Below are 24,695 nucleotides of genomic sequence, written 5' to 3' on the forward strand. Positions count from 1 at the left end.
TTCTTGCCTTTAATTGGCAGGACAATAGAGATAGACTGGAAATGGTAGAGAGGTAGAGACAGGGGGAATGACATGCAGCAAAGGGCACACTGGGGGATTCAAACAGGGGCCAGCTGCTGCGAGGACTAAAGCCTCTGTATATGGGACGCCTGCTCAACCCAGTGAGCTACACGACACGCAGCAGACTCCAAGGAATATCAAACACTTGTTTTATTAGAAAAGACAACGAGTCAAACCGGAGCACAGCTCCAACTGGTCACAATTATAATCACACCTAAACATCATGTTTCTATGGCAACTACAGATCTAACTCATAAAGTTTTGGATATGTCATGTTGGGGTGAAAAATTTACAACAAATTAAAAAAATTCACAGTGCCTTTCATCACTTATTTAAAGTGTCTCAATTTAAAGGCCAAACATCCAAAAAGGCACACGACAGTTTCTTCACCAGAGTCTAAGAATAAAATGTTACACATGATAACACGAGGGCTGCACACGGTTTCCTTTTCATCTAAATGTCGTGAGTAAAAGTCAGAAATATTGAGAGACGAGTCAACCTCTTGGTTTTTCACTCTTCTTTGGCAGCGGATCAGTTCAGACCAGTGGATCTCTCCAAAACACGTCTACAAAACATCGCAGGTGTTAAGCATGCAAACTTTGAAACTTAACGTTTTGAAATCAACAATTACTTTGAAATGATTATAGGACGTCTATCAAACGATCACAAACGAATAATGTATTTTTATCTCCTGACTCGCCTCCCTCACATTGAGGAGCACACGTTATTACGAACAATAAAAACAATACCAATAAAAAGATGTGTTTAATAAAGCAGACATGGTTTAGGCTCAGATCCCTGATTACACATTTCAGGGATCAACATAATGTCGGTTATTAAAGGTGTCAACTTGTGTCATTCAACAAGTCACAGAATTCATACTTGTTACCTCATCATCACTTCACAATGTGCTGTATCGATGTTTAAAAATGCAACAGCACCTTTAAGACACTGTGAGTCAGTCCTCAGTGAGGCCACGCATCCATTCCTTCATCGTACACACTTTCACAGTTGTTGAAAGAGGCTGTAGTGCTGGTGCAGGAAACGCACAAAACTGTTTTGTTGTGTCTTTAGAGATGGTTAAGAGAAAGGTGTTTGGGCTTCATCAGCTGGCCAGCAGCACCTTCTATAAACCGGACGAGACGACAACACAGGTGGTGGTCTGTGATCAGACCCACTGTACAAGGCTGGTGGACAGTCTGAGAGGATGAAGGTTTTTTTTTCTCCCCGTACACATTCACAAAGCAACTTATTCCCTCGCTGAATGATTGCAGCAGCAGAGCACAACAGGGTTTTTCACAACTGTGTGACACAGCAGCCACGGTGCTTGTAGTTGAAGGTGCAGGTGAGAGTTTCATCGATGTATGAAGGTCAGATGGCCATGGGGTCTCTCCTGGTGAAGGTGCAGTCCCACATGATGCCGTCACCGATGGGAAGGTGGCTGGAGGGCAACAGCACCTGTGTGAACCAGTGACTGAGGAACAGAAGAACAGGTCCATTCAAATCTAACTGAAGACAAAATAGTTTTTCACATTTTCTGAGAGAGGTTCAGAGCTCATTTTAACTGTAGCACTCAAAGATTGACTCCACCAACTTCCAGCAGTTGTCTACGTCTTTAACCTTATGAATAAATAAACTAGACACACAGAGATCTGGTGGTAAACCTTAACCCACATATCTATCACTTGTTGCTTATTGTATTAAAACAAATACGGCTGGCAGCCAACAGCTTGTATTGCTCATATCAGACACTTCGTGAATGGAGCTGTGTGGGTTTCACTTTAAAGGGATAGTTCAACATTTTGGCAAATTGGCCCATTGCCATAATCCCTATAGTTTTAGGAGTAGGTTTGTTACCTTTAATTGTTGGTGCAAGCTATTTTTAGAATGGCAGAGCAGAGCCACGAGCTGCTCAAAGCTACGCTACGGAGGCTAAAGGGATTTCTTGGTTTCCCTCATCAAACTCATCTAATACACAATCCAACAACTCCAAAACGCTCTGGTGGACAAATTGTGACCTGCACATTCACCACACTATGAAATAATAACGGAACGTTACGAGACAAATTTGTCTCAAATGCAGAGACTACTTGTCTTTTAACGTTGCGTTATTATCTCATAGCGTGGTGAATGTGCAGGTCACAACTTGTGCATGAGAGCGTTTTGGAGTTGTTGGATTGTGTATTTGATGAGTTTGATGAGGGAAACCAAGAAATCCCATTAGGCTCCGTAGCGTAGCTCTGAGCAGCTTGCGGCTCTGCTCCGCCGTTCTAAAAATAGCTTGCACCGACAATTAAAGGTAACGAACCTACTGCTATGACTATAGGGATTATGGCAATGGGCCAATTTGCCAAAATGTTAATTCATAATGATGCAGGTGCCTCGTGAAATCAGTTTGGTGCATCATATTGCATAGTGTTTAGGTGCAGTTTGCTAGCATGCAAATAATGGCTTTGTTTTCTTTGTTTTAGGGACAGCGCAGCGGTACAGTGGTTAGTGGCAAGAAGGTTCTGGGTCTGAGGCCTTTCTGGGTGGATCTGCATTCTCTCCCTCTGCCTGTGTGGCTTCTCTCTGGGTTCTCTAGGTTCATCCCAGACTCTAAAGACATGTACATTGGGTTAATCGATGACTAACTGCCTCTAGGTATGAATATGGGTGTGAGGGTTTTATCTCTATAAGTCAGCCCTGTGATAGACTGGCTACCAGTCCAGGCTGTACCCCACCCTCGCCCTGTGTCAGTTGGGATCGGCTGCAGCCCCCCCCCTCGCCCCTTCACGGATAAGTGATATAGACAATGGATGGATTATTTGTTGTAATTGCCTGAACAGAACACTGCATCATTTTATCTGCCAGCTGTCAGGCAACATCTCAGTCGCCTGGACAAAGGAGCATCTACCAAACTCATAAAAGTCCCAAATCTGGGAGTATTTTTATATTAAACAAGTGTTGTTTATGTTGAACTTAATCCAGTCTGACTGTGCTCTTACTCCTTATTAAGGTAAAGAATCACTACAGTTGTTTGGGGCGAAAGAAAATCCTTAAAAATAATTATAACAATAATGGTTAGAAGAATGTGAGTGCAAGAGCTTTGCTGCATGTCTAAGCTGTATACCAGAGTGAGATATCATTACATGTACAGCTGAGTAAGATGTGTAATTGAACTCACCTCCTTTTCTCTACACCAAACAGTAACTTCCAGTTGTTCACTCCGCCACGGTGATAGGGGTTTCTGAACGCCTGCATCGGAACACAAGAAATATTTAACAGCCATTTTCAAAAGTTGATTTTAACCATAGTAGAGCAGAAGTTAAAGGGATACTTCACCCAAAATCAATAATTCACCAATTTTCTACTCAGTTGTCAAAACGCTTTTGGAGTTCCAGGGGGGGTCCGGCTGGCAGCAGATTTTCATATAATGGCGGCGGATAGAGCTCACTTTTGAATCATCCAAAACACACCCTATGAAACATACAAATACCTCCATACTGCTCGTCTGTACTGACCCAAGTGTCCTAAAGCCGCGACATGAAAAAAAAAAAAAGATTGATCTCTGTTTTTAGCCTTGTTGTAGCAGTAGCTCCCAGTGGCTCTGTTGATGTTTGTGCGTAAACCATTGGATGTATGATGTAAACATGGAAGAACATCTCGCAGCAAACCTCCCGCACCTCGCGCAGCCACTGGGAGCTACTACTACAACAAGGCTAAAATTAAAATTAATTTTCCCTTTGGTCAGTACAGACGAGCAGTATGGAGGTATTTGGATGTTTCATAGTGTGTTTTGGATGATTCAAAAGTGAACTCTATCCGCCGCCATTATATGAAAATCTGTTCCCAGCTGGACCCCTCCCCTGGAACTCCAAAAGCGTTTTGATGACTCTGAAATTTCTCCAAACCCTTCCTTGCCATGACAGTGAATAGAAAATTGGTGAATCGTTGATTTTGGGTGATGTATCCCTTTAAGTTTCCCAGTTAAAGCATCCGTGCTGTAGCCAAAACCTCTGACTCCATCCATCACAGTCCGCACCTTGCCCCTCTCCCTGAGTCTTTTAGTCTCTTTGCGGTTGATGTGGCGCTCCACGCTGGTCTCTCCTCTGCTGATGAGGATGGTGTGCCACAGGGTGAGCCCCCCCAGAGCTACTGCCACTGAGCTGGAGGGACAGAGAGGGAGGGAGGATCATGGATTACAGACTTTATTATTTATTTTTTTCAAACATATAGATACAAACAGTGGTGTGTTGCTCACCTGGTTAGCACCCAGAGGAAGATGACACTCTTGTGAGCAGTGGTTTCTCTGAAGCTGTAGTCTGGAGGTGGGGTCTGATAATAAGACTAAGGGGGTGGGGGGGAAACACATACACACACATAGTCAGGTATCAAATATGGTGTCATTTCACTTTCAGACTCAGTCCGTCAGTGTTTTATTTCAGTGCCGACGTCTAACATCCTGCAAACTATTTACAGTGTTTGTTTACCATCTGTTGAACAAACACCCGTGAGATACGACCGTCTTGGACGAGACGTAACTTTGAGATCAGGAATCCTAGATTGTTTTCGAGTGTCCCGTTTCACTCGTCTTTTGCCATTCGAGATCGACACATGTTTCCTAATTGCCGCCTGGCAGCCGCTACGAAATTATTCATCAGAGACAAAACCTCGGGGGAAAATAGGAAATAACATCCAGTTATGGGCAAACCTGAGCGGAACAGTCACCTCTATAGCGTTGTACGCCTCCAGAAACAAGTCCCTGCTGCTGATGCTGCAGTAGAGGCAGCCCAGAGTCATGTAGAGGCAGAAGGAGAAGAAGTAGCGATGGTTGAAGTGGCCCACGCAGTTGTTCAGCCAGGCTGGGAAAACGCGTTCAGGTCAATGTGCAGAGAGTGGGAAATTACAAAACACTGAAGCACAGGGTGTTCTCATGCTTTTATGCTTTTATGTGCTGCTTTTAAAAAGGATACGACAGTGATGGTCCATCTTCAAAACACACCTGCAATATGACAGAGAACAATTAAAACTGAACCGATCAAATAACTCTGATGAACAGCGTCGACAAATGATCTCACATGTTGCAGATGCTGCAGTGGTGCGTCCTGGCAGGTTTTGGAGTGATGCACTTCTTACAGATGGACACTGAGGGAACATGAATGTTGTCCTAAAGTAGAAAAAACAAAACAATAAGGTAAAGATGATATATTCTTTAAGCATTTTATCATGTTGTTATTGATTGTGCAAGAGTTTTTCTGCTTTAAATGCAATTTTCTTTGAGGATAACTTTGGCATTTTGGCACTGCGATGTGTCACAGACATGCAAGATAAAGTCATGAAACTCTTCAGATTGTCACTTGTTAACATGCTACATCAAAATAGAGAAGTATCCAACATCGGGCGGCCATTTACTGCATGTCATTCCCCCTCTCTCTGCCTCCCCATTTCCTGTCTCTCTCAACTGTACTATCCATTAAAGGCATAAAAAAGCCAAAAATATACTTACACAAAAGTAATATAAACATAAACATTTTATTTTTCCCTGAGAGCCATGAGGAGTGTGGTACCTTTGGAGGGTGTCCTGGAGAGGTGGTGGTGGCCTTGTAGTAGTGGAAGACCACCATGACCAGCAGCCAGTGGCCACAGCAGAGGTGCCACAGCACCCAGTGCAGGGGGTAGGTGTTGATGATCGTGGGCAGGATGAACATGTAGACGATGACCACGACCGAGGTCGTCAGAAGGACGACAAGACACACAAACACCTGAGAGGGAGACAGAAAAGACAGAGTAAGGAGAGGAAAGGACAGGGAAGAGGGAAGGAAAGGACTCTCCTTTCCTCTTCCCCAGTCAGGGGTGAGGAGAGGAGAGGAGAGGAGAGGAAAGGAAAGGAAAGGAAAGGAAAGGAAAGGAAAGGAAAGGAAAGGAAAGGAAAGGAAAGGAAAGGAAAGGAAAGGAAAGGAAAGGAGAAGAGACAATAGGAGAGGAGGGGAAAGGAAAGGAGAGGAGAGGAAAGGAAGGGAAGGGAAGGGTGAGGTGAGGTGAGGTGAGGTGAGGTGAGGTGAGGAGAGGAGAGGAGAGGAGAGGAGAGGAGAGGAGAGGAGAGGAGAGGAGAGGAGAGGAGAGGAGAGGAGAGGAGAGGAGAGGAGAGGAAACGAAAGGAGAGAAGAGGAGACGGAAGGAGTGGAGGGGAAAGGAAAGGAAGGGTGAGGTGAGGAGAGGAGAGCAAAGGAGAAGAAAGGAGAAAAGATCAAAGGAGAGGGAAGGAAAGGAAAGAAAAGGTGAGGAGAGGAAAGGAAAGGGAGAAAGAAAAGAAAGGAACTCACCACTCCAAACCAGCGGGTCACGTTGTCTACAATCCAGTAGACGGGTTCGAACACACAGTCCAGCAGAGTGTCTGCGTTGTTGAGGCTGTTGTAGTACAGTGACCTGAGCAGCAGTCTGCTGTAGCTCCACAGCTCCAGCAGCTTCCCGCTGACCCAGGGCTTGCTCCCGCCGCCGCCTCCTCCTCCTCCTCCTCCTCCTCCTCCTCCTCCTCCTCCTCCTCTGTGCGGGCGGCACAGCCGGCACCAGCGCAGCGCGAGCCTCATGACCCGGGAGAGCTGCCACCTCCAGCTGCTGCCCATACGCATGCCACCGCCGCCACTGCCGCCTCCTCCTCGCCTAAACACTCTGCCCTCCAGACACACGCACACACACAGACACACGCCCCAGCAGTTACACACACAGGCGGCGTAGAACAGCAGCTCTTCGTAGCGCAGCCTGGCGACCACCGGGGTCTCCATGGAGGGGAGAGAGGCTGTCAGAGCTCCTGGTGCATCTGTGGAATAATGAACGCTCCTATAGAAAGCCCCTCTGTTTCCTAGAAAGCATTAAAATACTTGAAGTTTGGAGACAGCGTCCTCCATGCTACACTTGTCCATCAAAGCCAACCAGGACAGGAGCTTTCAGGTAATGAGCTGCAGCCATCGGCCACCACGAGAAATAAACTTCTCCTGTTAATTATTTACAGCAAATCCAGATCTCCAGGCCAAAGACCTCCTAGAAACCTGCGGGCGGAGATGCAGAGTGGTAACCCTATAAGAGGGGAAACGCCGAGGGATGAATGTCTTAAGAAGGAAATAAAGTGGCTACCTGATCCCAGGGCATCATTTCATGAAAGTGAGTATTGGTTACACAGATAAGGCTTGTTCAGGTTCTCCAAAATAGGATGGCATGAATAATGAGAGATGTTAATCAGGGACCTAACAGTAAAGCTGAGCAACAATATGCACCTATCTCTTTTTTCCCTCCTCCTACCATCAGGTGCTTGATCTCTCATGGTGACCACTGGACCACATGGTTTTATTCAGCACTTTGTTGGACAGTTTCTGAAATGTCAGAAAACAGAAACACAAAAGCACATGTGCCATCTGTCAAGGTTAAACACGATGACACTGATAGGTGTAAGAGGTGCCACACTCAACTTTAATACATCATTAATATAAATTAACATGAATAAATCATGACCACATTCATTCAGAAGCATTAGTTGAATTACTCTACATAAATGTATGGAAGCCAAATTTCACCAGGAAGAAAGATGGAAGAAAAAATGACATGAGACTGAACATACTGATAGTTTTAACTGCAGAGAACTGTTATTTACTAAATCTATTCATTTTCTGATGATTCTTTAGAATAATTGTTTCTTTGTTTTGTCTGTAAAATGTCAGAAAATCATGAAAAAATACTCATCATGCTTCCCCAGTGCCCGGAGAAGGAGAAGAAGAAGCCAGAAAATAGTTGGCAGTGAAATTATTTATCAAATTTAATTAGGCAGTTAATTATTCAAAGTGCTGCTAATTAACTTCATTCTCATAGACAAATTACTATTAAACTAAATGTTGCTTCATTTAGTTATTCATGGAAGATGGGTCAAAAGTTTGAGCTGCAACTGATTATTTTTTACTTTCAATTAAGACTCAGATTATCTTTTATCTGTTATCGTTTGTTCTATCCAAAAGATTTGATCAATGCTGCATCATATCCAAATATTTTGTGTGGCAATATTGTATTGATAAACTGATGCAAAGTATTTATCTTTTATTATGTAAATGATATGTATTTAAGTTTTGGTACTGGAATACCAGAGTACTTTTTAGACTCAGTATAAATCACAATACAGTTTGATGTTTCAATATTAAAATTGCAATAACATCATACTGACTTTAGGATTGTGATAGTATTGTATCATGGGGCCTGTGGTTGATTCCAAACTTCTACTATTTTCCCAGATGACGTCAGTGAGGCAACAAACTTTGTCACTTGTCCAGGTCAGACTGTGACATTGATTGATTCTCTGGCTAGCTCAATGGTTCCCAACCTTTTCCCATTTTGACATCACAAATTTCTGGTGACCCGGTCAATCAAGATGCACCAACTCAGATATTTTTATATGCTGCATTTTATTTGAACTCGATTTAAATTCGAGAAAGTGGAAGTATACAGTTGTTTAGGATTGTGTGTGGTGTTTTTAATCATATTTTTTTTAAAAGAATAGCCTAATAATTAGTTTAAAAAATATTTTAATCAATTACTGGACATTTCAGGTGACCTCATTTGAAGTCCAGGCGACCCCACATGGGGTCCCGACCCCAAGGTTGAAAAACACTGGGCTAGCTGTTGTAGTATCCCAGAATGCAAAGCACACTTGGCTGTGAGAGCCTTTTAACTCAGTAGTCCTTGCACAGGGGTCAGATCGAGGTGAGATCACATTCTCATGATTCAAATCAGAAGCAGTTTTTTTCCCTGTAATAAACACCACTGGTCTGAGAACACTCCCGGCCTTTCTTTCATTTTTTGCTCTTTTTTGGGCAGAAAGTGGCTTCAGGACAAACTAGATCTCTCCACCAGATCGTGATTAGAAAGAAAACCAAGATATTTCACCACAGAAATCATTCAGAGAGCTGTAACAGCATGTGTGGATGATACTGAAGGTTACATGAAACATTCAGGGCCAGCAGACGTAATGGCTGAATATCAATACGACGATGTGAGAGACGGAGAGATGTGAAGAATGTAGACGCACACAACAACAACAACACACACAGGCTGCTGGCTACTGGCTACTACACACAGTGGTTAAAACACAGTATTAGGCCTAATCTCCATGTATTGCACCTGAGAGAGACAGAGAACACGAGAGAGTGGCACGCAGCAGGGCACCGCAGTCTCTATGGCAACCCGCTGGCCTAAATCTGGTCTTAGAAGAAAGGACGATCACTCCCTGTGTGTCTGACTGTAATAAGCTTTACTCCGTCCTCTACCTCTGAACTGGCTCAGACACAGAGGAGCAGGACGTCTCTGACAGTTTTTTGACTTTCAGGCCATTTATTCACCTCAGTGTGATCATTTATCTTGTTGTGGAGGAACGGTAACACAAATCATGCAAAAACATATGTCCATTAGTAAGTCAGTCTATTAATGACATTTATGGGGTAATCTATTAAGAAAAACATGTGCTGGCTGCTGCTCCCAGATGTTGAGATGATTTACTTTATAATCCCAGATAAATACTTTGGATTTCTGGCTCCTGCTCAGATTGTCAGAGAGCAGCCTGTGGAAAACAAGAGTGGTTTTGTATGATTGGTATTTCATCCAGCATTAATCATATCTATAAATATATTATTAGACAACTTCAAATAAACATCAGCAACCAGGGCTGTCTTAAGGCTTTTTGTTTTGATCTGTTTCACATTTATCCTCTGACCCATACGAGAGATTTTCCAGCTGCTGGATCGTGTTAATAAAATGCTTTTTATACTTCATGCTCTCCTCGTCTCTGCGCCTCCCTGCTGCTGCAGTAGTGTAATAAGCTGCAGCTCTGTCGTGGCTTGTGCATCTATAACTTAACACTGACTCACCACTTTGACATGAAACGACAGCCTCTGGTCTGCTTTGTAATAGCTTTCTCTCTGATTAGTCCTTTGAGACAGGTAACAGTGAAGTACCGCCCCCGGATGCAAGTTCAGACTTACTGCACTCGTCTACCTGCTGCATATGAGGCAGGCTGAAAGGATGAGGGCTGTAATCACATCTTAGGGCTGTTGCTGCCTTCATCTTTACGTTTATATGAAGTTTTGCCTGTGGTTAAATAACTATAACCAACCACAGGGCATAATACATGTATTATGCAGGCATGGAGTCATTATTCATTATTACATTACTAATGAATTGGTCAGTTGGTAGAAAATGTATCAGCTATATTCTGATCATCAATAATCTTTTCAGTCATTTGATGAACAGAAGACATCAGCTTCAGGAATTTTTCACCATTTTGTGACCATGTAAAGATAAAATAATGAATCTATTAATACGAATTGTCCTTATTAATGCATATCTATTATGATATAATGTATTTTCCCACTCTGAGAAGCAAGTCAAGTAGCCTACACATTTCTTGCATTTGCTCCCCCTTTAGACTCTATAGTGTGGATTACATACAGAGTGACAGCATGAGCAGTCAAACACAACATCTAACACACTGGTTCATATAACCACTGAGTGAAACTAAGTTAATTGATTATGTCTCAGTGCTTGTGATTTGTCATGAGGCTGTAAAGAGCACACAGAGTCTAGCACCTTTGTCTATATGACGGCTGATTGATATGTCAGAGTGAGGTCAAACTGTGTGATAAACGCTCAGCCGGACACACTGAATGACACCACCATCCAACAGAAACATCCCATCTTGTTCAGTCAATTAATTCATAAACGCTTCCCATCTATTATGTCCAGACAATCTGTCACGCTTTAACGTTAGCTAGCCAACACCTTTCTGCCTCCAGCCACCGCCAACCAGCCCGCCTTAATGAACCGTCTTCTCACAGGCATTAGACCGAGTCAGGCTAAAGGTGACATTAGTACTGTACCTGGTCAGGTGAAAGGGGCGGACGAGCCTACGGCACCAGTCAGGTCATGTTCGGTCGACACTGTGTTAGCTTAGGTCTCCACTGACTGACTGCAGCAAACACTCCGCACAGCTCGGCGGTTCACACCAAGATTGTTTATCGTACAGATGGTTCACTCAACATTAGAAAAAGCTAACACGCCCTTTGACCTGCTAACCTGACTGCTGAACATTTGAGGGTTTTTTATGTTTGTTTTTTTAATAAGCTGTGTCGGTCCATTGTAACTCCACAACGAGTACTACAAACTATGGGAAGTTGCTCACTGTTCTTACTTTTCCCGAAAATGTATACCCAAGTGACACCTCATCTCTACTTCGTGTCTTTGGTACCGGCTCGCTTGAGAGCGCGCAAGGCATCCTGGGAAATTGAGTCTTATTTTGCTCTAACGTTTCATTAAAACATCTCTGAACTCACGCTTACAGCAATAAAACGCTACAACAGCCAGTAATTATATATTTACGGCGATAAAACTTTGCATGAAGTGATTAATGCTTTTTTAAAAACGAGCATTTGAAAAGAAAAATATCACTTTCCCTAAATTTGGCGTAACCAGGAAGTGCTAAGAGGTCATATGATTGTAGAAAAATGGCCGCGGTGCAGTGGTAAGTTGATGTTTTCTTATTTAAAATAAACAGCTTATTGTCAATAAAAGGCATTTAAGTCATGTATTTGTTCATATAATATGGAATGTGGGAAGGTATGTGCAATGCAAAAGCTTGTATCTGAGCTTCTGTTTAATATAACGCCTGAAATAAAGTGCCAGCTTTATTAGCATGTTTTCATCATAAGCTTTACAGTCAAATTCAACATTACTAAGTGTTATCATGGCTTTGGTTTCAACTCACACGTCCTCCTTGCCTTTAGTTTAGCTGCGCTCTCTCAGAGACTGTGAGGATGTGCTGTAAACATCCTGAATCAAATATATTCGCAGGTAATCGATATTGGAAAAGAAAAGAAAATGCTATGTTTGTTATATTACAAAGAAATACCTCTATATCCTCCAGTCCTATATCATGACAGCTCTGTTCAAGCACATGCAAAGGTTACATGTTGTTTTGTCTTACAAGCCATAGCAGCAGATGAGCAGATTGAATGAAAATTCATCATCAACCATTGTATTAGTAAATTAATCCCTGTGCATGTTATGCTTCAAGGACTAATGTGTGTTATATTGTTTTGTTTATTTATTAACTGAATATTATGTTGTTTAATTATGTATCAAGTTATAAAGGTAACCATTAGGTAAAGTAAATACACAGTATTCTCACTTCAGCTGCTGAATCAGAGTGAGTGTTCAGAAAGTGCCAGTAAAAACAGCTCAACCTGTTCTGTCTCTTCTGTCTGTCTGTTGGGCGACCAGGCGATCCCGCGGGCGCAACTATGAGGCCGAGCTGCAGAGGTGCCGTCCTGAAGTGGCTCCGGTGGAGTTTGGAGACTACCATCCACTCAAACCCATAATGGTATCAGCACTTTTCCGTCTTCATTTTTAAAGCAGACAGAATAAACTAAAACAAGCTATTATCTATTGTCTATAAGATCGGAAAGCAATGTGTTAACTTGTGATGTGGAATAATTAGTGGTGATGATAATTTGTATTTAATGAGTTGGTACAATCCCTCAGTGTCCCGGCAGTAGCTCTGACTTGACCTTCTCCCCTTTACATAGGTGACGGATACAAAGACTCGACGTGGGGCTCGTAAAGGCAGCACCTCCTCCTCTTCCTCCTCCTCTTCCTCTGTGCCCCCGGACCCCCTGAGCTCCATGCTGGATGGGACCGACCCCCTGTCCATGTTTGCAGCAGCCTCAGCCAGTGAGACTCCAGCCATGTCCCACAGCGCCTCCACAGGGGTCAGTTCATTCTGCAGACACGCTGACTGATGTTCACACAAACACATCAAACATTGCAGAAACATCAATTTTCAGAAGATATTTCCCCTATTCAATTTGAATGCTGAGATGCTGTGCTTCTAGGACCTGGGGAAGAAGAGGAAGGAGAAGGAGGAAGAAGCCGTGGGACCAGACTTTGAGCCCTGGTCGTCCAAGAGAGGAGAAATCCTGGCCAGGTTCACCACCACTGAAAAACTCTCAATTGTGAGTACGCCTGTCACAATTATTACATAATTGCCTGATCGCAAATATTTCGGCTGACCGCAGTTATTTTGCATAATCATTAAAAACGTTGCCATTCATCAGTATAAAAAGAGCTGGATGAAACTAACAGAATTGTCGCATTTCCAACACTATTTCCTTGTTGTTTGAGGTTTGAATGGTCCTCTTTTAATGACATCATCATGCACCCCCTTCTTCTTCTATCGTTCAATGGTTCAATCAGCAAACTGTTAATCTCAAGGCACTTAATTTCTTACATTGGAGGACTGCATTTTGATGAATATCTATTGAGATTAGCATCATGGATTTAGCAAAGCCTAAAGGCAACCAGAAGTGCTTTTTTTTTTCATTTATATTTTCCTATGTGAAATGCCAACAAATGGCTCTTCTACTAAGGTGTATGTGTATTATTAAAAGGAAAATTCAACATTTTGGTAAATTTGCCCATTGCCACGTTACAAGGCGGAGTTGTTGCAAATGTTTAATGTTGCAAAGGCTTATACTATAATATATGAATACGAATATGAATACAAATTACTTTATTTAATAATTAAAAAAACCTGATGGATCTAGGTACAAAGATTTTCTATAACATGATCAGAAAAAGACAATTAAATTGTTTATTGCAATTAGCCCTAAATGTGAGTCCTTCTCTCAGTCAACACCAAGAATCTATATGTCTATGTGTATATGTGTTCATGGCGCCTGGAGTCTCTGGTCTGTCCAGGACGAATTTCTCCCAAGGGAGATAATAAAGACAAACTAACAAACTAACTAGCAAACTACCAAATTAACCAAAGTTATAGAAGGTTGTATTGCTTGGCCGCCTTTTACTGGATGGAAATTGATTAAAATTTATTTTTCTCCATAGAATCTTTTCATGGGCTCTGACAGAGGTAAGACGTACTGAAACTGTTTTTGATTTGATCTTATGCTCATTGTGTAAACAGGAAATGGTTTGCTAAATGGTTAGCATCCGTACCCTATAAACAAAAGTAATGAATCAGGGTTGCTTTAAGTAGCAATAAAAAAACAACAAGACAGAGACAATGACAAATGTGTTGTCTTTGCAGGAAAAGCTCCGAGCCCAGGATCCTCAGCTGTTTCAGAGAAAGTCCGCACTCGTCTGGAGGAACTGGATGATCTGGAGGAGGTAGGTTTATATCTGTACAGCTTACATGGAGCGAGTGTGGAATACCTCTTGAGGGTTCAGATTTATTCTGCTCTCCTGGTACTGTAAGGCTAAAACTGAATTAAATTTCCATATACATGAATATGCAAATACAGCACTGCTTCTGTCTCTGTTATGAATTATCGCATAAATGAAATAACTTGCGATCTTCATCAACACCATACCATTTCCATTGAAGTAAGTATCATTTTGGGCAAAGCAGAGTGAAACTGTAGTATAGTAAGGATGTATTTTGGGCTTGACTGTGTGTATGTGTGTGTTCAGGGTTCCCAGAGAGAGCTGCTGAACCTCTCCCAGCAGGATTATGCAAACCGCATCGAGGAGCTGAACCAGTCCCTCAAGGAGGCGTGGGCTTCTGACCAGAAGGTCAAAGCCCTGAAGATCGTCATCCAGGTGACTCAGCAGTTTGAAAAGATCCACAAAAGAACTGCAACAACTCAGATATACCGTAGTTAATCAGCGTTATGTCTTTATTACCTGGTTTTCTCTTGAATAACATTGCATCAATATGTGTTCCAGTGCTCGAAGCTTCTGTCCGACACCTCGGTGATCCAGTTCTACCCCAGCAAGTTTGTTCTCATCACAGATATCCTCGACACCTTTGGTACGTAGAGAAGTCTTGTTTACCTCAGTTGAAAAACAAATCATTTGCAAGTCTTTTGAATATGGTTTTGCTGTCGTCTGTAGGTCGCCTGGTGTTTGACAGAATCTGGACCATGTGTTCAGACCCGCGACCCCTGCCAGGTGTGGAACGCATATATGATAAGAGTGTTTTTCTGTAACCTCCAAGGAGGCCGTGCATTGATTGGTTTTGTGTGTCCTGTCCTCTCTCCTCAGACTCGTTCACAGTAGAGGACGTGAACGACACGGCCAAGGAGACGTGCCTCAACTGGTTCTTCAAGATCGCCTCCATCAGAGAGCTCCTGCCCAGACTGTATCCTCCACTGACGTTATCACAGCAGCACAGCTCAAATCGGTCCTCAGCTCATCTGGATTGATGCCGGCTCTATTTTCACTTATTACATTTTGCTTGTTAAATTCAATTAGACCAGATTCCAGAGCGCCTGCAGGTCAGTAGAGCTGGGTATCAAACTCTGATACTTTTATGAGTCAGCTGAATTGGTTTGATACTATCTGAGACTGAAAAAAAGTCTCATCAGTCGATAACAGATTCCAGTACCTAAGGAGTAGATGTTTAAATCTGATCCTGCTGATGATTGGCTGTTTATTAACACAAACAGAGACCTGGTTTAAAAGTGAAACAAGGAAATTGTATAGTAATGTGTATTGTACTTTTGTTTATGCTAAAATGGATTTGATAAAATTGGTATCAAAAAAGATTTTGTTTTTAAAAAGAACTTAACTGAGGTTTCATACCATCAGGATTCAAACTCATTAACACAGCCTTTACCTCATGTATAAATTTGAGTCTTTAACCTCCATGAACAGATACGTGGAGGCCGCCATTCTCAAGTGCAACCGCTTCCTCAACAAATCGTACGTTTACTTTTTTTTTCTTTATCAGCCTTTGAAACCTGATCTCTGATTTTCGTCTTACATCTCCATACAAATTAACTTTTACCTTTCCTGCTTCATAAACCTCCTACCAGCCTTAGGGAAGACATATTAGTTCTGTATCATATCATTCACATTCCCCTTCAACTCATAATTGGATATTTAGTTTCCATAGAAAATGAAAGATTTAAAATATTCCACTCAGCCAAAAGCGATTTTTAAATAAATAACAGAGCCTTTTTATGCCTCATCATCCTCTCTCTCTGTAGTGGGATTCAGGAGACGCTGCCTCGGTTGACGGCCATGATCAGAGGGATTGGTGACCCTTTGGTGGCTGCGTATGCCAGAGCTTATCTCTGCAGGGTGAGGCTGGACTTTTTCCACTTTTTCCATGTGCTCAGTATTTTCTCTTCATCTGTCATTGATATGTAGGTAGGTTAGCAGTTTACTTAGGCTGGCAAGGCAGCTTTATTTATATAGCGCATTTCATACCAAGGGGCAACTCAATGTGCTTAACATAAGAACAAAAGTAAAAATTGGAAATGGAAAAAAACTGAGAAAAATTTTAATAAAACCCAAAATAGTAAAAATTGGAAACATTAAACATACAATTAAAAGCAAGAAAAAAAGAGTAAAAGAAAGTACTGTACATGAAGTAAAGAGTAAAAATATACTTAAGAGACCATGTTCCTCTCTTCCTCCAGGTGGGCATGGAGGTGGCCCCCCACCTGAAGGACAGCCTCAACTGCAACTTCTTCGACCTGCTCGGGACCTTCCGCCAGATCAACGGGGAGAGTGTCCGGAACCAGCTGGTGCTGCAGAGGGTGGAGGCTCCCGAGTACCTGACGCTCTACTCACCTGCCATCAGCTGGATCCTGCAGTGCATCGCCTACAGAGCTCCAGAGGTTTGTATTCACATCCATTTAACTTAGGAAGCTGGAATTTTTAATTCAATGAATGATATTGAACATTTGCCCCCAAAAAAACTACCGTTGTCAGTAGTTATCAGTGAAGTCATGCTGTTTGTGTTTTCATTGCAGCAACTGCTGACAGAGATGATGGAGAGATGCAAGAAACTGGGACACAAGTGAGTGTTTGAACAGCTTAACGATAATGAGGGAACTTTAATTTGTCTGGTTTTATTTTGATAAGAGCTGAAAATCCTCATTTTCCTGAGGAGAGAAAAATGAAGTCTGACTTCCTGCCTCAGTTTAATTAAGTTAATTAAGTCCTCTACTGGTCTTTATTATATTGCTTTTTTTCAGTTCATATTATGTAGCACATTTTTTTCATTAGTGACTTACTGAAGAAAAGTCTCCATCTTTTCACTTTGAGAAGTAAAAACTCTCTGGGTCCACCGGTCACAGCCGGCATGAAGCAAGGGGTTTATAACCAGACATTGTTGTGGTTTAAGGTGTCACAATCTAAAAAGCTTCTCAACAGTGGTGTTACAGAGCGTTTATTGGTTTCTGCTGGTGGTAAAAACAGGAAATATGATGGTGTTCCTGTTTCCCACAGTGCTTTGCTGTTGAATTCAGTCATGAGGGCATTCAGGCCGGAGTTTGTGGCAGCCAGAGCCTCTGACTTCATCGGGATGATCAAAGACTGTGATGAAGCTGGTTTCCCAAAGGTCAGAGGACAAAGATACTTGTTATAATATAATCATCCATTAAATGATTCCTGTTTTTCATTGACTGTTTGCTTCTTGTCATTCATCTGGAAATAACAGAGGCTTATCCTTGTGCCTTCCTATAAACCCTCTTGTTTCCTCCTCTCCAGCACCTGCTGTTTGGATCTCTGGGTCGCAGTCTGGCTTGTGCCGACCCTCCAGAACCCGAGAGGCTGACGATCCTGAACGAAGCCTGGAAGGTCATCACCAAAGTGCGCAGTCCTCGGGTACGTGTCAGACTGAAGCTGTTTCCACATAGCTGCTTATATGTTCTAGATCATGACCGCATGTGTGATTATTGCTGAATTTTTTTCCAGGATTACATCAACTGTGCTGAGATCTGGGTGGAGTTCACCTGCCGACACTTTACAGTGAGTAAAACACAGAGGGAGGATGAGTTGTTTCATTTTCTATCGCTTGGATTTTGATACAATCTTATTGTATCTCCATCTCTCATTCACAGAAACGAGAGGTCAACACCATCCTCGCCGACATCATCAAACACATGACCCCTGACAGAGCGTTCGAGGATGCATATCCTCAGGTTAGCAACTCGCTTGCAAACAGAGCCACCCCACTGTCTCTGCCATCTCCTTTTCAGCAACTCTTGTTTGTTTTTGTCCGGTGTGTAGCTGCAGTCAGTGATCAGGAAGATCCTCACCTACCTCCAGGACTTCTCCATCCTCTTCTCCATGGTGAGCTGTGTTAAAGGAGACATATTATGCCCCCTTTCCACAAATTAAAGTAGTTCCCAGGTGTTTTAAAGACATGTCTGTGACATGCTGTGGTCAAAATACCCCAAGGATCAAACATCACAGCTCTTTTCATACTCAGCCCTGTTCAGAACGGCTGGTTTCAGTGCCTGTCCCTTTAAATGCAAATTAGCCACTGCTTGCCCCGCCCCACCCATTCTACTGGTCCCAGGTAGGGGTGGGATTATGCAAATTTGAATCCTAGTTACGTCACTGGAAAACAGTTTAGGGAACAGCTCGTAAAACCATGTGGATTTCAATCTAGTGAGCCTGCACATTAGAGATTATTTTGTCAATTCCCACATTTTGGGGGTCGGGAAGGCAAGACAAACCTTCAAAAAGTGATATTTCCATATGTCCCCTTTAATGAGAAAAGAAAATTACCTGTGTCCCGTCATCCTGCCACAGCTCTTCAGTCTAACTGCTTTTTGTTTCTCAGGAGCGTTTCCTGCCGTTCCTCGACATGTTCCAGAAGGACAGTGTGAGGGTGGAGGTCTGCAGATCCATCATGGAGGTCTTCATCAAGTAAGAGAAGCCCCCAAGTGTTTGGTTTAAATAATGATATTTATATGCTTTGTGACAGAAAGTGACACCTTCTCATAAATGTGTTTCTAAAAAATAATTACAGACACCAGGTGGAGCTCACCAGAGATCCAGTCATCCTCAACGCCATGCTGCACATCTGCAAGACCATGCACGACTCTGTCAAGTAGGGTGTTGTCTTTTATGGATTTGGGGAAATTGTTGTCTGTTGTCACTGTGGTGTTTTTTTAAATGACAGTAAAACATATCCACATTTTTAATGTAACATCTAACTTAATTTTCTTCTTGGGATTTCTGATATTGTTGATAAGGACAGATATTGAATGTGCAGTCTGTTTGTTTTCAGTCACTAACCCCTCTGCTCTGTGCCCTGCAGCGCTCTCACTCTGGAGGATGAGAAACGATCTTTGGCTCTGCTGATCATCGGCTTCATCCGTATGGTGAGAATGACGTCTGTAATCTGCCTCGTCATTTCTGACCTCTCTTAAAAAGTCATTTCCTAAAGCAGCTGGGCACTTTAAAAGTGCCACCATTCCTCTGTCTGAGTGACTCAGTAAACTGCTGCATGCTTGTACTGTATATGCAGTGGCTTGAATATTATGATGATCTCATATCTGCTCTTTCCAAAAATATTATAAGCTATTGCAGCTAACTCAGAACATGTCATACTTACATTGATTCAGTTTCTGTGTTGATTTTAAAATTTTGTTCTAAAGCACTTCATGGTTTTTCACCATCACATTCCATTCATCTCATATGTACTAGTCAGACTGTCTATCAGTCTGGTAGTTGTCTGTTCTAACTCTGGCTTTAAATAAAGTTTTTTTTCTTTTAGTCTTTTAATGTTTTTAAATGATTTGTCATGTTATGTTATTCACTTTTTTGGTTTTATCTACGTCATAAATTACACGTATATTATTAAAGGTGAACCTCCTCAGCTGGTGTTCATCACAGATTCAATTAGAGTTGAAGGTTTTGGCGCAACAGAGTTAAATTTCCTCTGGGAAAAACCTAACTGAGTTTAAATAGACGGTTAATTTAAAAAAGAATTTAATTCTAAACGTGTTTAGTGCAACAGAATTTCAATTTAAACCGAGTTAATCTGGTTTATGAGTTCAACCTTGGTGTATTCCAGCCTCAGTGATCTTGTGAATATCTGAGGCAGCAGGACGGTGTATATAAATCAAAATAAACTGCAGTTCCCAGATTTAGAATTGAGAATAAACTGGAGCAACAGTGGAGCTCATTCTCCCATCATTTCTCTGTTTTCACTCCCTGTTGTTTCTGCTTCCTGTTGTTCAGGTTTCCTTTGGTCGAGACTTTGAGCAGCAGTTGAGTTTCTGTGTGGAGGCCAGAGCCACCTTCTGTAACCTGGAGCCAGTGCTGGTGCAGCTCATTCATGTCAGTATACATCCACTCAAATTAGTTGAAAGGGATTCTCTCTCACACACACACACACAAATACAATACACACACGTCATCTTCATGCTGAGCTGGTCTTGTGGTTTGCAGACGGTGAACCAGCTGGCGATGGAGACCAGGAGGGTGATGAGAGGGAGTCACTCCAGGAAAACGGCAGCGTTCGTCAGGGTGAGTCCATGCACGCAGCAGCAACACGAGTCTGATCCCTGCAAGCCACCGTACATAACTGCATGGTGTTATGTATGATGGATGGATGAGTCCATAACCATGTTTCTGTGTGTCTGTCCTCCAGGCGTGTGCTGCGTACAGCTTCATCACCATCCCGTCTCTAAGCAGCATCTTCAGTCGTCTCAGCCTCTACCTGCTCTCTGGTCAGGTCGCACTGGCAAACCAGTGTCTCTCCCAGGGTGAGCAGACTGCCCGGTTTCACATTTCAAACTGGGACCAGTTTATTTCTTTTATCAGTTTAACAAATCGTATCTTTTCCTTCTAACCCTTTTCTTTCCTTATCTCACCTTTGTTATCTTTCTTTTGCCTTTCTTTCTGCATCAAACCCTCTCTCTCATTTTGTGTGTGTCATGTTTGTTCCCTGTCTTCACTTTGATTCCCTCTCCTTCTCTCTATCCTTCCTCTCCTGCAGCGGATGCCTTCCTGAAGGCAGCGGTCAGTCTTCTCCCGGAGGTTCCTCGCTCCATCAGCGTGGAGGGGAAACTTCGCTCGTCCGAGAGCTTCCTGATGGACTTCATCAACAACTTCCTGGCCACGCTGCTGGTTGTCCCGGTAACGTACTCAACTCTTTCCAAGCTTTCCAGTATAAAAAGATAAGGAAAGTCATGTGGTTAGATGAACCAGATCCACAATCCCTCACAAAATCCCTACATTCATGACTATGTGTGTGCGTGTCTGCAGGATCATCCAGAGCACGGTGTGCTCTATCTGGTCCGTGGTCTGCTCAACATGGTCCAAGATTACACCTGGGAGGACAACAGTGATGCCAAGGTGCGGGTCTACATCAGTGCTCTGCCCCTGCTGGCCGCCATGGGTCAGGAAACCTACCTGTACTCTGTCCCCAAAGGTACATGCACACACATTCTGTTAAAACATCTCTTTGCCTAAAACAGGGGTGTCAAACATGCAGCCTGAGGGCCAAAACTAGCCCACGGGATGAATTTTTGAAGTGTTTAAGTTTCATAGAAGACAGAAGAGGCATAGTGTTGTTGAAATTGCACATATTTTTCTCAAGAAATTGCAAGTTGTTCATAATGTTTTGTAAAACAATAGTTTATTTAATGTAAACATCTTAATATTGTACTTGTTTGCACTAAAACATAGGGAAAGGTTTATAGTTCTTATTATTTATAGGTTATTACTCAAATTCAGAGATTCAGAGATGTATGTGGCCCCTGAACTAGAATGATTTTGACAACCCTGGCATAGATTAGAAGATCACCAAGATCATCAGACAAATACAGATGCAAAAATGAATCTTACTTTTCTTGTAGTTCTTATTTTTGGAACACACCATCCAGGATTTTCTGAAATTTCAGAACTCCCTAATCCTACTTTATGGATTACTGCAGGGTTAATTCCTGTATAAATGTAGATAACCAAGTTTTTAGTGTTGTAACACTTCTGCTGCTCCGCTTCGTGACGAGAGGCTCTGCTTTTTATCCGTCTGTAAGCTGTAGTAGTTTATAGAGGGATTTTATGTGAGTGCCTACTTTATGAACCGCTTCATTAAAAGCACATTTCTACATGTATCTTTTCCCTCTCTTTCCTGGGCTCAGTGGATTCCAATGAGACACTTTACGGAGGAGACCCCAAGTTTCTGTCTGAAATCAACAAGCTGTGCGAGACCCTGATCGGTCAAGTCCTGGATCATCTGAAGACGCTCGGTCGAGACGAGGTGACAACAGAAAAAATGTTTTTGCTCCTTTGTGCTTCTTAATTCTGTCACCATACACTCAGGTCTCCAGTTGAGAAGACCTGGGGTCTATCCAGTGTTATTATGCTGCATTTACATACCATCTTCTCTTTCTTTACCATCTTGTGTTGCTGTTCACGTGTGTGTGAGAAATGATTATACCCTGTATAGTGGACTCATAACATCCCGCAATGCATCATGAAAAGTAGTGTACATCTGATGATCACTAACTAAGCAATACTGTATGTCATTATGCATTTTGCTTGTGCTGAAAGACAGAAAATCAGTGGAGAGAAAATAGTCTGAAAATGTGCTTTCATCATACCAATGAAATCACTATATAGTACTATAGAGAAAGCAAAACAGTGAGTGATTTTGGACACAGCTGTTGTCTGAGATAATAACTCACAATATTAAATACAGGGTTAGTGTGTTTACTATTAAGTATTGTCCAGAAGTAAAACAAAAAACAAAACAGCCATAAAAGTAAAGAAATAAGTTCACTGGTGGTTCAGAGCCAGGGTTGTGTGAAGTTATATGTCCCCAGATGAGGTGAAGATGAATTCTATATCTGATTTGATTAGATCCAACATCATTATGTTGTTTACAAAGAGGGAGCAGAGGAAGAGAATAGAGAGCAAGTACCAAAGTGCTGTCCCATTCCTCTGATACCATCTGCAGTTTCTCACATTCAGTCACCGAGCAGGTAAAATCAGTTCAACATTTTGGCAGATTTGCCCATTGCCATAATTCCTATAGTTTTAGGAGTAGGTTTGTTACCCTTACTTGTCGGTGCAAGCTATTTTTAGAATGGAGGAGCAGAGCCACAAGCTGCTCAGAGCTGCGCTACGGAGGCATTTCTTGGTTTCCCTCATCAAACTCATCAAATACACAATCCAGCAACTCCAAAATGCTCTGGTGGACAAGTTGTGACCTGCACATTCACCACGCTATGAGATAATAACAGAACGTTACGAGACAGAGTTGCTTTAGAGGCAAATGCAGAGACTGCTTGCAGAAAAACTGCCCTCGACAGGAACGCACATCAGCGGTTTTGCATGAATTTACCTTGAAAACAACTCTGTCTCGTAACGTTCTGTTATTATCTCATAGCGTGGTGAAAGTGCAGGTCACAACTTGTCCACGAGAGTGTTTTGGAGTTGTTGGATTGTGTATTTGATGAGTTTGATGAGGGAAACCAAGAAATCACATGAGCCTCCGTAGCGTAGCTCTGAGCAGCTTGCTCTGCTCCGCCGTTCTAAAAATAGCTTGCACCAATAATTAAAGGACGAACCTACTGCTAAAACTATAGGGATTATGGCCAATTTGCCAAAATGTTGAACTATCCCTTTAAGTCTGTGAGGATTAATGCCTCTGGTGTTACAGAGGACACTGGGATTGGGCCTAATGAGGCTGTTTGTGTGTCCTGCACTGACCTGCTTCTTGCCCTTCACAGCAGAGCACACGGCGTCAGGGCGCCGTGGCCTTCTCCCTGTTCGGTGTCCTGTTGGCTCACGGCGACCTGAGGAACAACAAGCTGAGCCAGCTGGCCGTCAACCTGTGGAACCTCAGCCACAAACACGGATACTGCGAGACACGGCTCTCGGTGAGTTCACGTCCACACCTTGGGACGTAGTTCAGCATCTCTCAAACAGCTCCGCTCGTAGTTATGTCAGTTTCTTATCTTCCTCCTCGCTGATCTCTCTGGTCGCTCTCTCCCTCTCCGCTTCAGGTTCGGACTCTGGAGTTCATCAAACACCAGTCTCAGCAGCCCAACATGGCTTACCTGTCAGATACAGTCCAGAGGCTCACGCTGCAGTCCCGCACCTGAGCACCAGCCTCTACACGCCTCATCAAAACTTGTCACCACACAGCGAGGGGTTGTGTAAATAAAAGATGACAGGAAGCACAGAGGAGAACGTGCCTTCATGTATTTTTGTGTGTGATGACACTATGGACATCTGAGGGGTTATGGAAGTAGAAAAATGACTTAAATTCATTGGATCAATATTAGAAATGTTAATGATTGTAGACGGATGTTGTCCCAAAACTATCAATTATCATAGACAATTATTGCCGACATTGGAACCTAATTATTTCAAGATCAAAGAATCCAAGGTTCAGATTTTCTGGCTTTCAAGTCTCATCACAGATGTGCTTCTGGCCTAGTTATTTTGTCAAAGTAAAAATACTTATAATGTTGAAATACTGCTACTGCTGCACTTAACCTTTTTCATGCAGTGATAGCTTTTCATCAATGCTGGTCTATGTTTTGCTGCATTTCTTTAACACACACCCAGAAGAAAAACATGTACATGTGAATTTGCACAACTGTTCTCTGTATCACATGCATACAATATATATAATGTAATAATGTTGATTTAATGACAGTGTTTTAACATTATGTCCTCTTCATGTGTTTGTAGAAATAAACATTCTGCTTTGTATTTAAATACTTATTATGTATCTTTTTCATTACAGTATTTAGAGTTTTGGTTAGCTTCAGCGTTTTATTTTAATACAGAGTATGATGCAGTAATAAAACGGACAGGACAGCGCTTGTTTGAAGACATTCTCA

At 42.4% G+C, this 24,695-nt stretch overlaps 2 protein-coding genes across 3 annotated transcripts; one reads left to right on the forward strand and one right to left on the reverse strand.

Moving 5' to 3' along the window:
• Positions 1-193: 193 nt before the first annotated feature.
• On the reverse strand, positions 194-11,043 carry zdhhc16b (zDHHC palmitoyltransferase 16b). Of its 2 annotated transcripts, none has more exons than XM_085762076.1 (10): positions 10,953-11,043; positions 6,366-6,711; positions 5,610-5,804; positions 5,121-5,209; positions 5,016-5,044; positions 4,771-4,904; positions 4,304-4,389; positions 4,085-4,208; positions 3,227-3,297; positions 194-1,534 (listed from the first exon to the last, which is right to left on the reverse strand). In XM_085762076.1, the coding sequence occupies exons 2-10, from the start codon at positions 6,669-6,671 to the stop codon at positions 1,432-1,434; spliced, it is 1,137 nt and encodes a 378-aa protein (XP_085618202.1). In that variant the 5' UTR covers positions 6,672-6,711; positions 10,953-11,043; the 3' UTR covers positions 194-1,431. The 2 variants fall into 2 exon arrangements, with proteins under 2 accessions (XP_085618202.1, XP_085618203.1); XM_085762077.1 differs by having other exon boundaries at positions 6,366-6,697; positions 10,948-11,043.
• A 521-nt stretch (positions 11,044-11,564) lies between these two features.
• On the forward strand, positions 11,565-24,573 carry vps35l (VPS35 endosomal protein sorting factor like). The gene is made up of 30 exons (XM_085761982.1): positions 11,565-11,593; positions 12,352-12,451; positions 12,657-12,839; positions 12,963-13,082; positions 13,972-13,996; positions 14,174-14,253; positions 14,557-14,685; positions 14,812-14,896; positions 14,980-15,036; positions 15,130-15,226; positions 15,742-15,789; positions 16,077-16,170; positions 16,512-16,712; positions 16,848-16,894; positions 17,326-17,437; positions 17,587-17,703; positions 17,794-17,847; positions 17,940-18,020; positions 18,109-18,171; positions 18,668-18,753; positions 18,857-18,937; positions 19,148-19,211; positions 20,074-20,172; positions 20,284-20,361; positions 20,486-20,600; positions 20,834-20,973; positions 21,103-21,268; positions 21,981-22,099; positions 23,574-23,723; positions 23,850-24,573. Exons 1-30 carry the CDS (start codon positions 11,577-11,579, stop codon positions 23,946-23,948), a joined length of 2,907 nt encoding a protein of 968 aa, XP_085618108.1. The 5' UTR covers positions 11,565-11,576; the 3' UTR covers positions 23,949-24,573.
• The last annotated feature ends 122 nt before the right edge of the window (positions 24,574-24,695 follow it).

The sequence above is a fragment of the Trachurus japonicus genome, chromosome 19, assembly GCF_045865225.1.
Source record: "Trachurus japonicus isolate A0001 chromosome 19, Traja_1.0".
Taxonomy (NCBI): domain Eukaryota; kingdom Metazoa; phylum Chordata; class Actinopteri; order Carangiformes; family Carangidae; genus Trachurus; species Trachurus japonicus.

Coding starts and splice junctions, on each gene's coding strand:
- zdhhc16b (XM_085762076.1), bottom strand. CDS start 6,671: ATGCGTATGGGCAGCAGCTGGAGGTGGCAGCTCTCCCGGGTCATGAGG. Junction 5,045..5,120: donor CACTGCAGCATCTGCAACAT/GTGAGATCATTT, acceptor GTCATATTGCAG/GTGTGTTTTGAAGATGGACC. Junction 4,390..4,770: donor AGGCGTACAACGCTATAGAG/GTGACTGTTCCG, acceptor CCACCCCCTTAG/TCTTATTATCAGACCCCACC.
- vps35l (XM_085761982.1), top strand. Junction 15,227..15,741: donor AGAGAGCTCCTGCCCAGACT/GTATCCTCCACT, acceptor CTCCATGAACAG/ATACGTGGAGGCCGCCATTC. Junction 15,790..16,076: donor AACCGCTTCCTCAACAAATC/GTACGTTTACTT, acceptor CTCTCTCTGTAG/TGGGATTCAGGAGACGCTGC.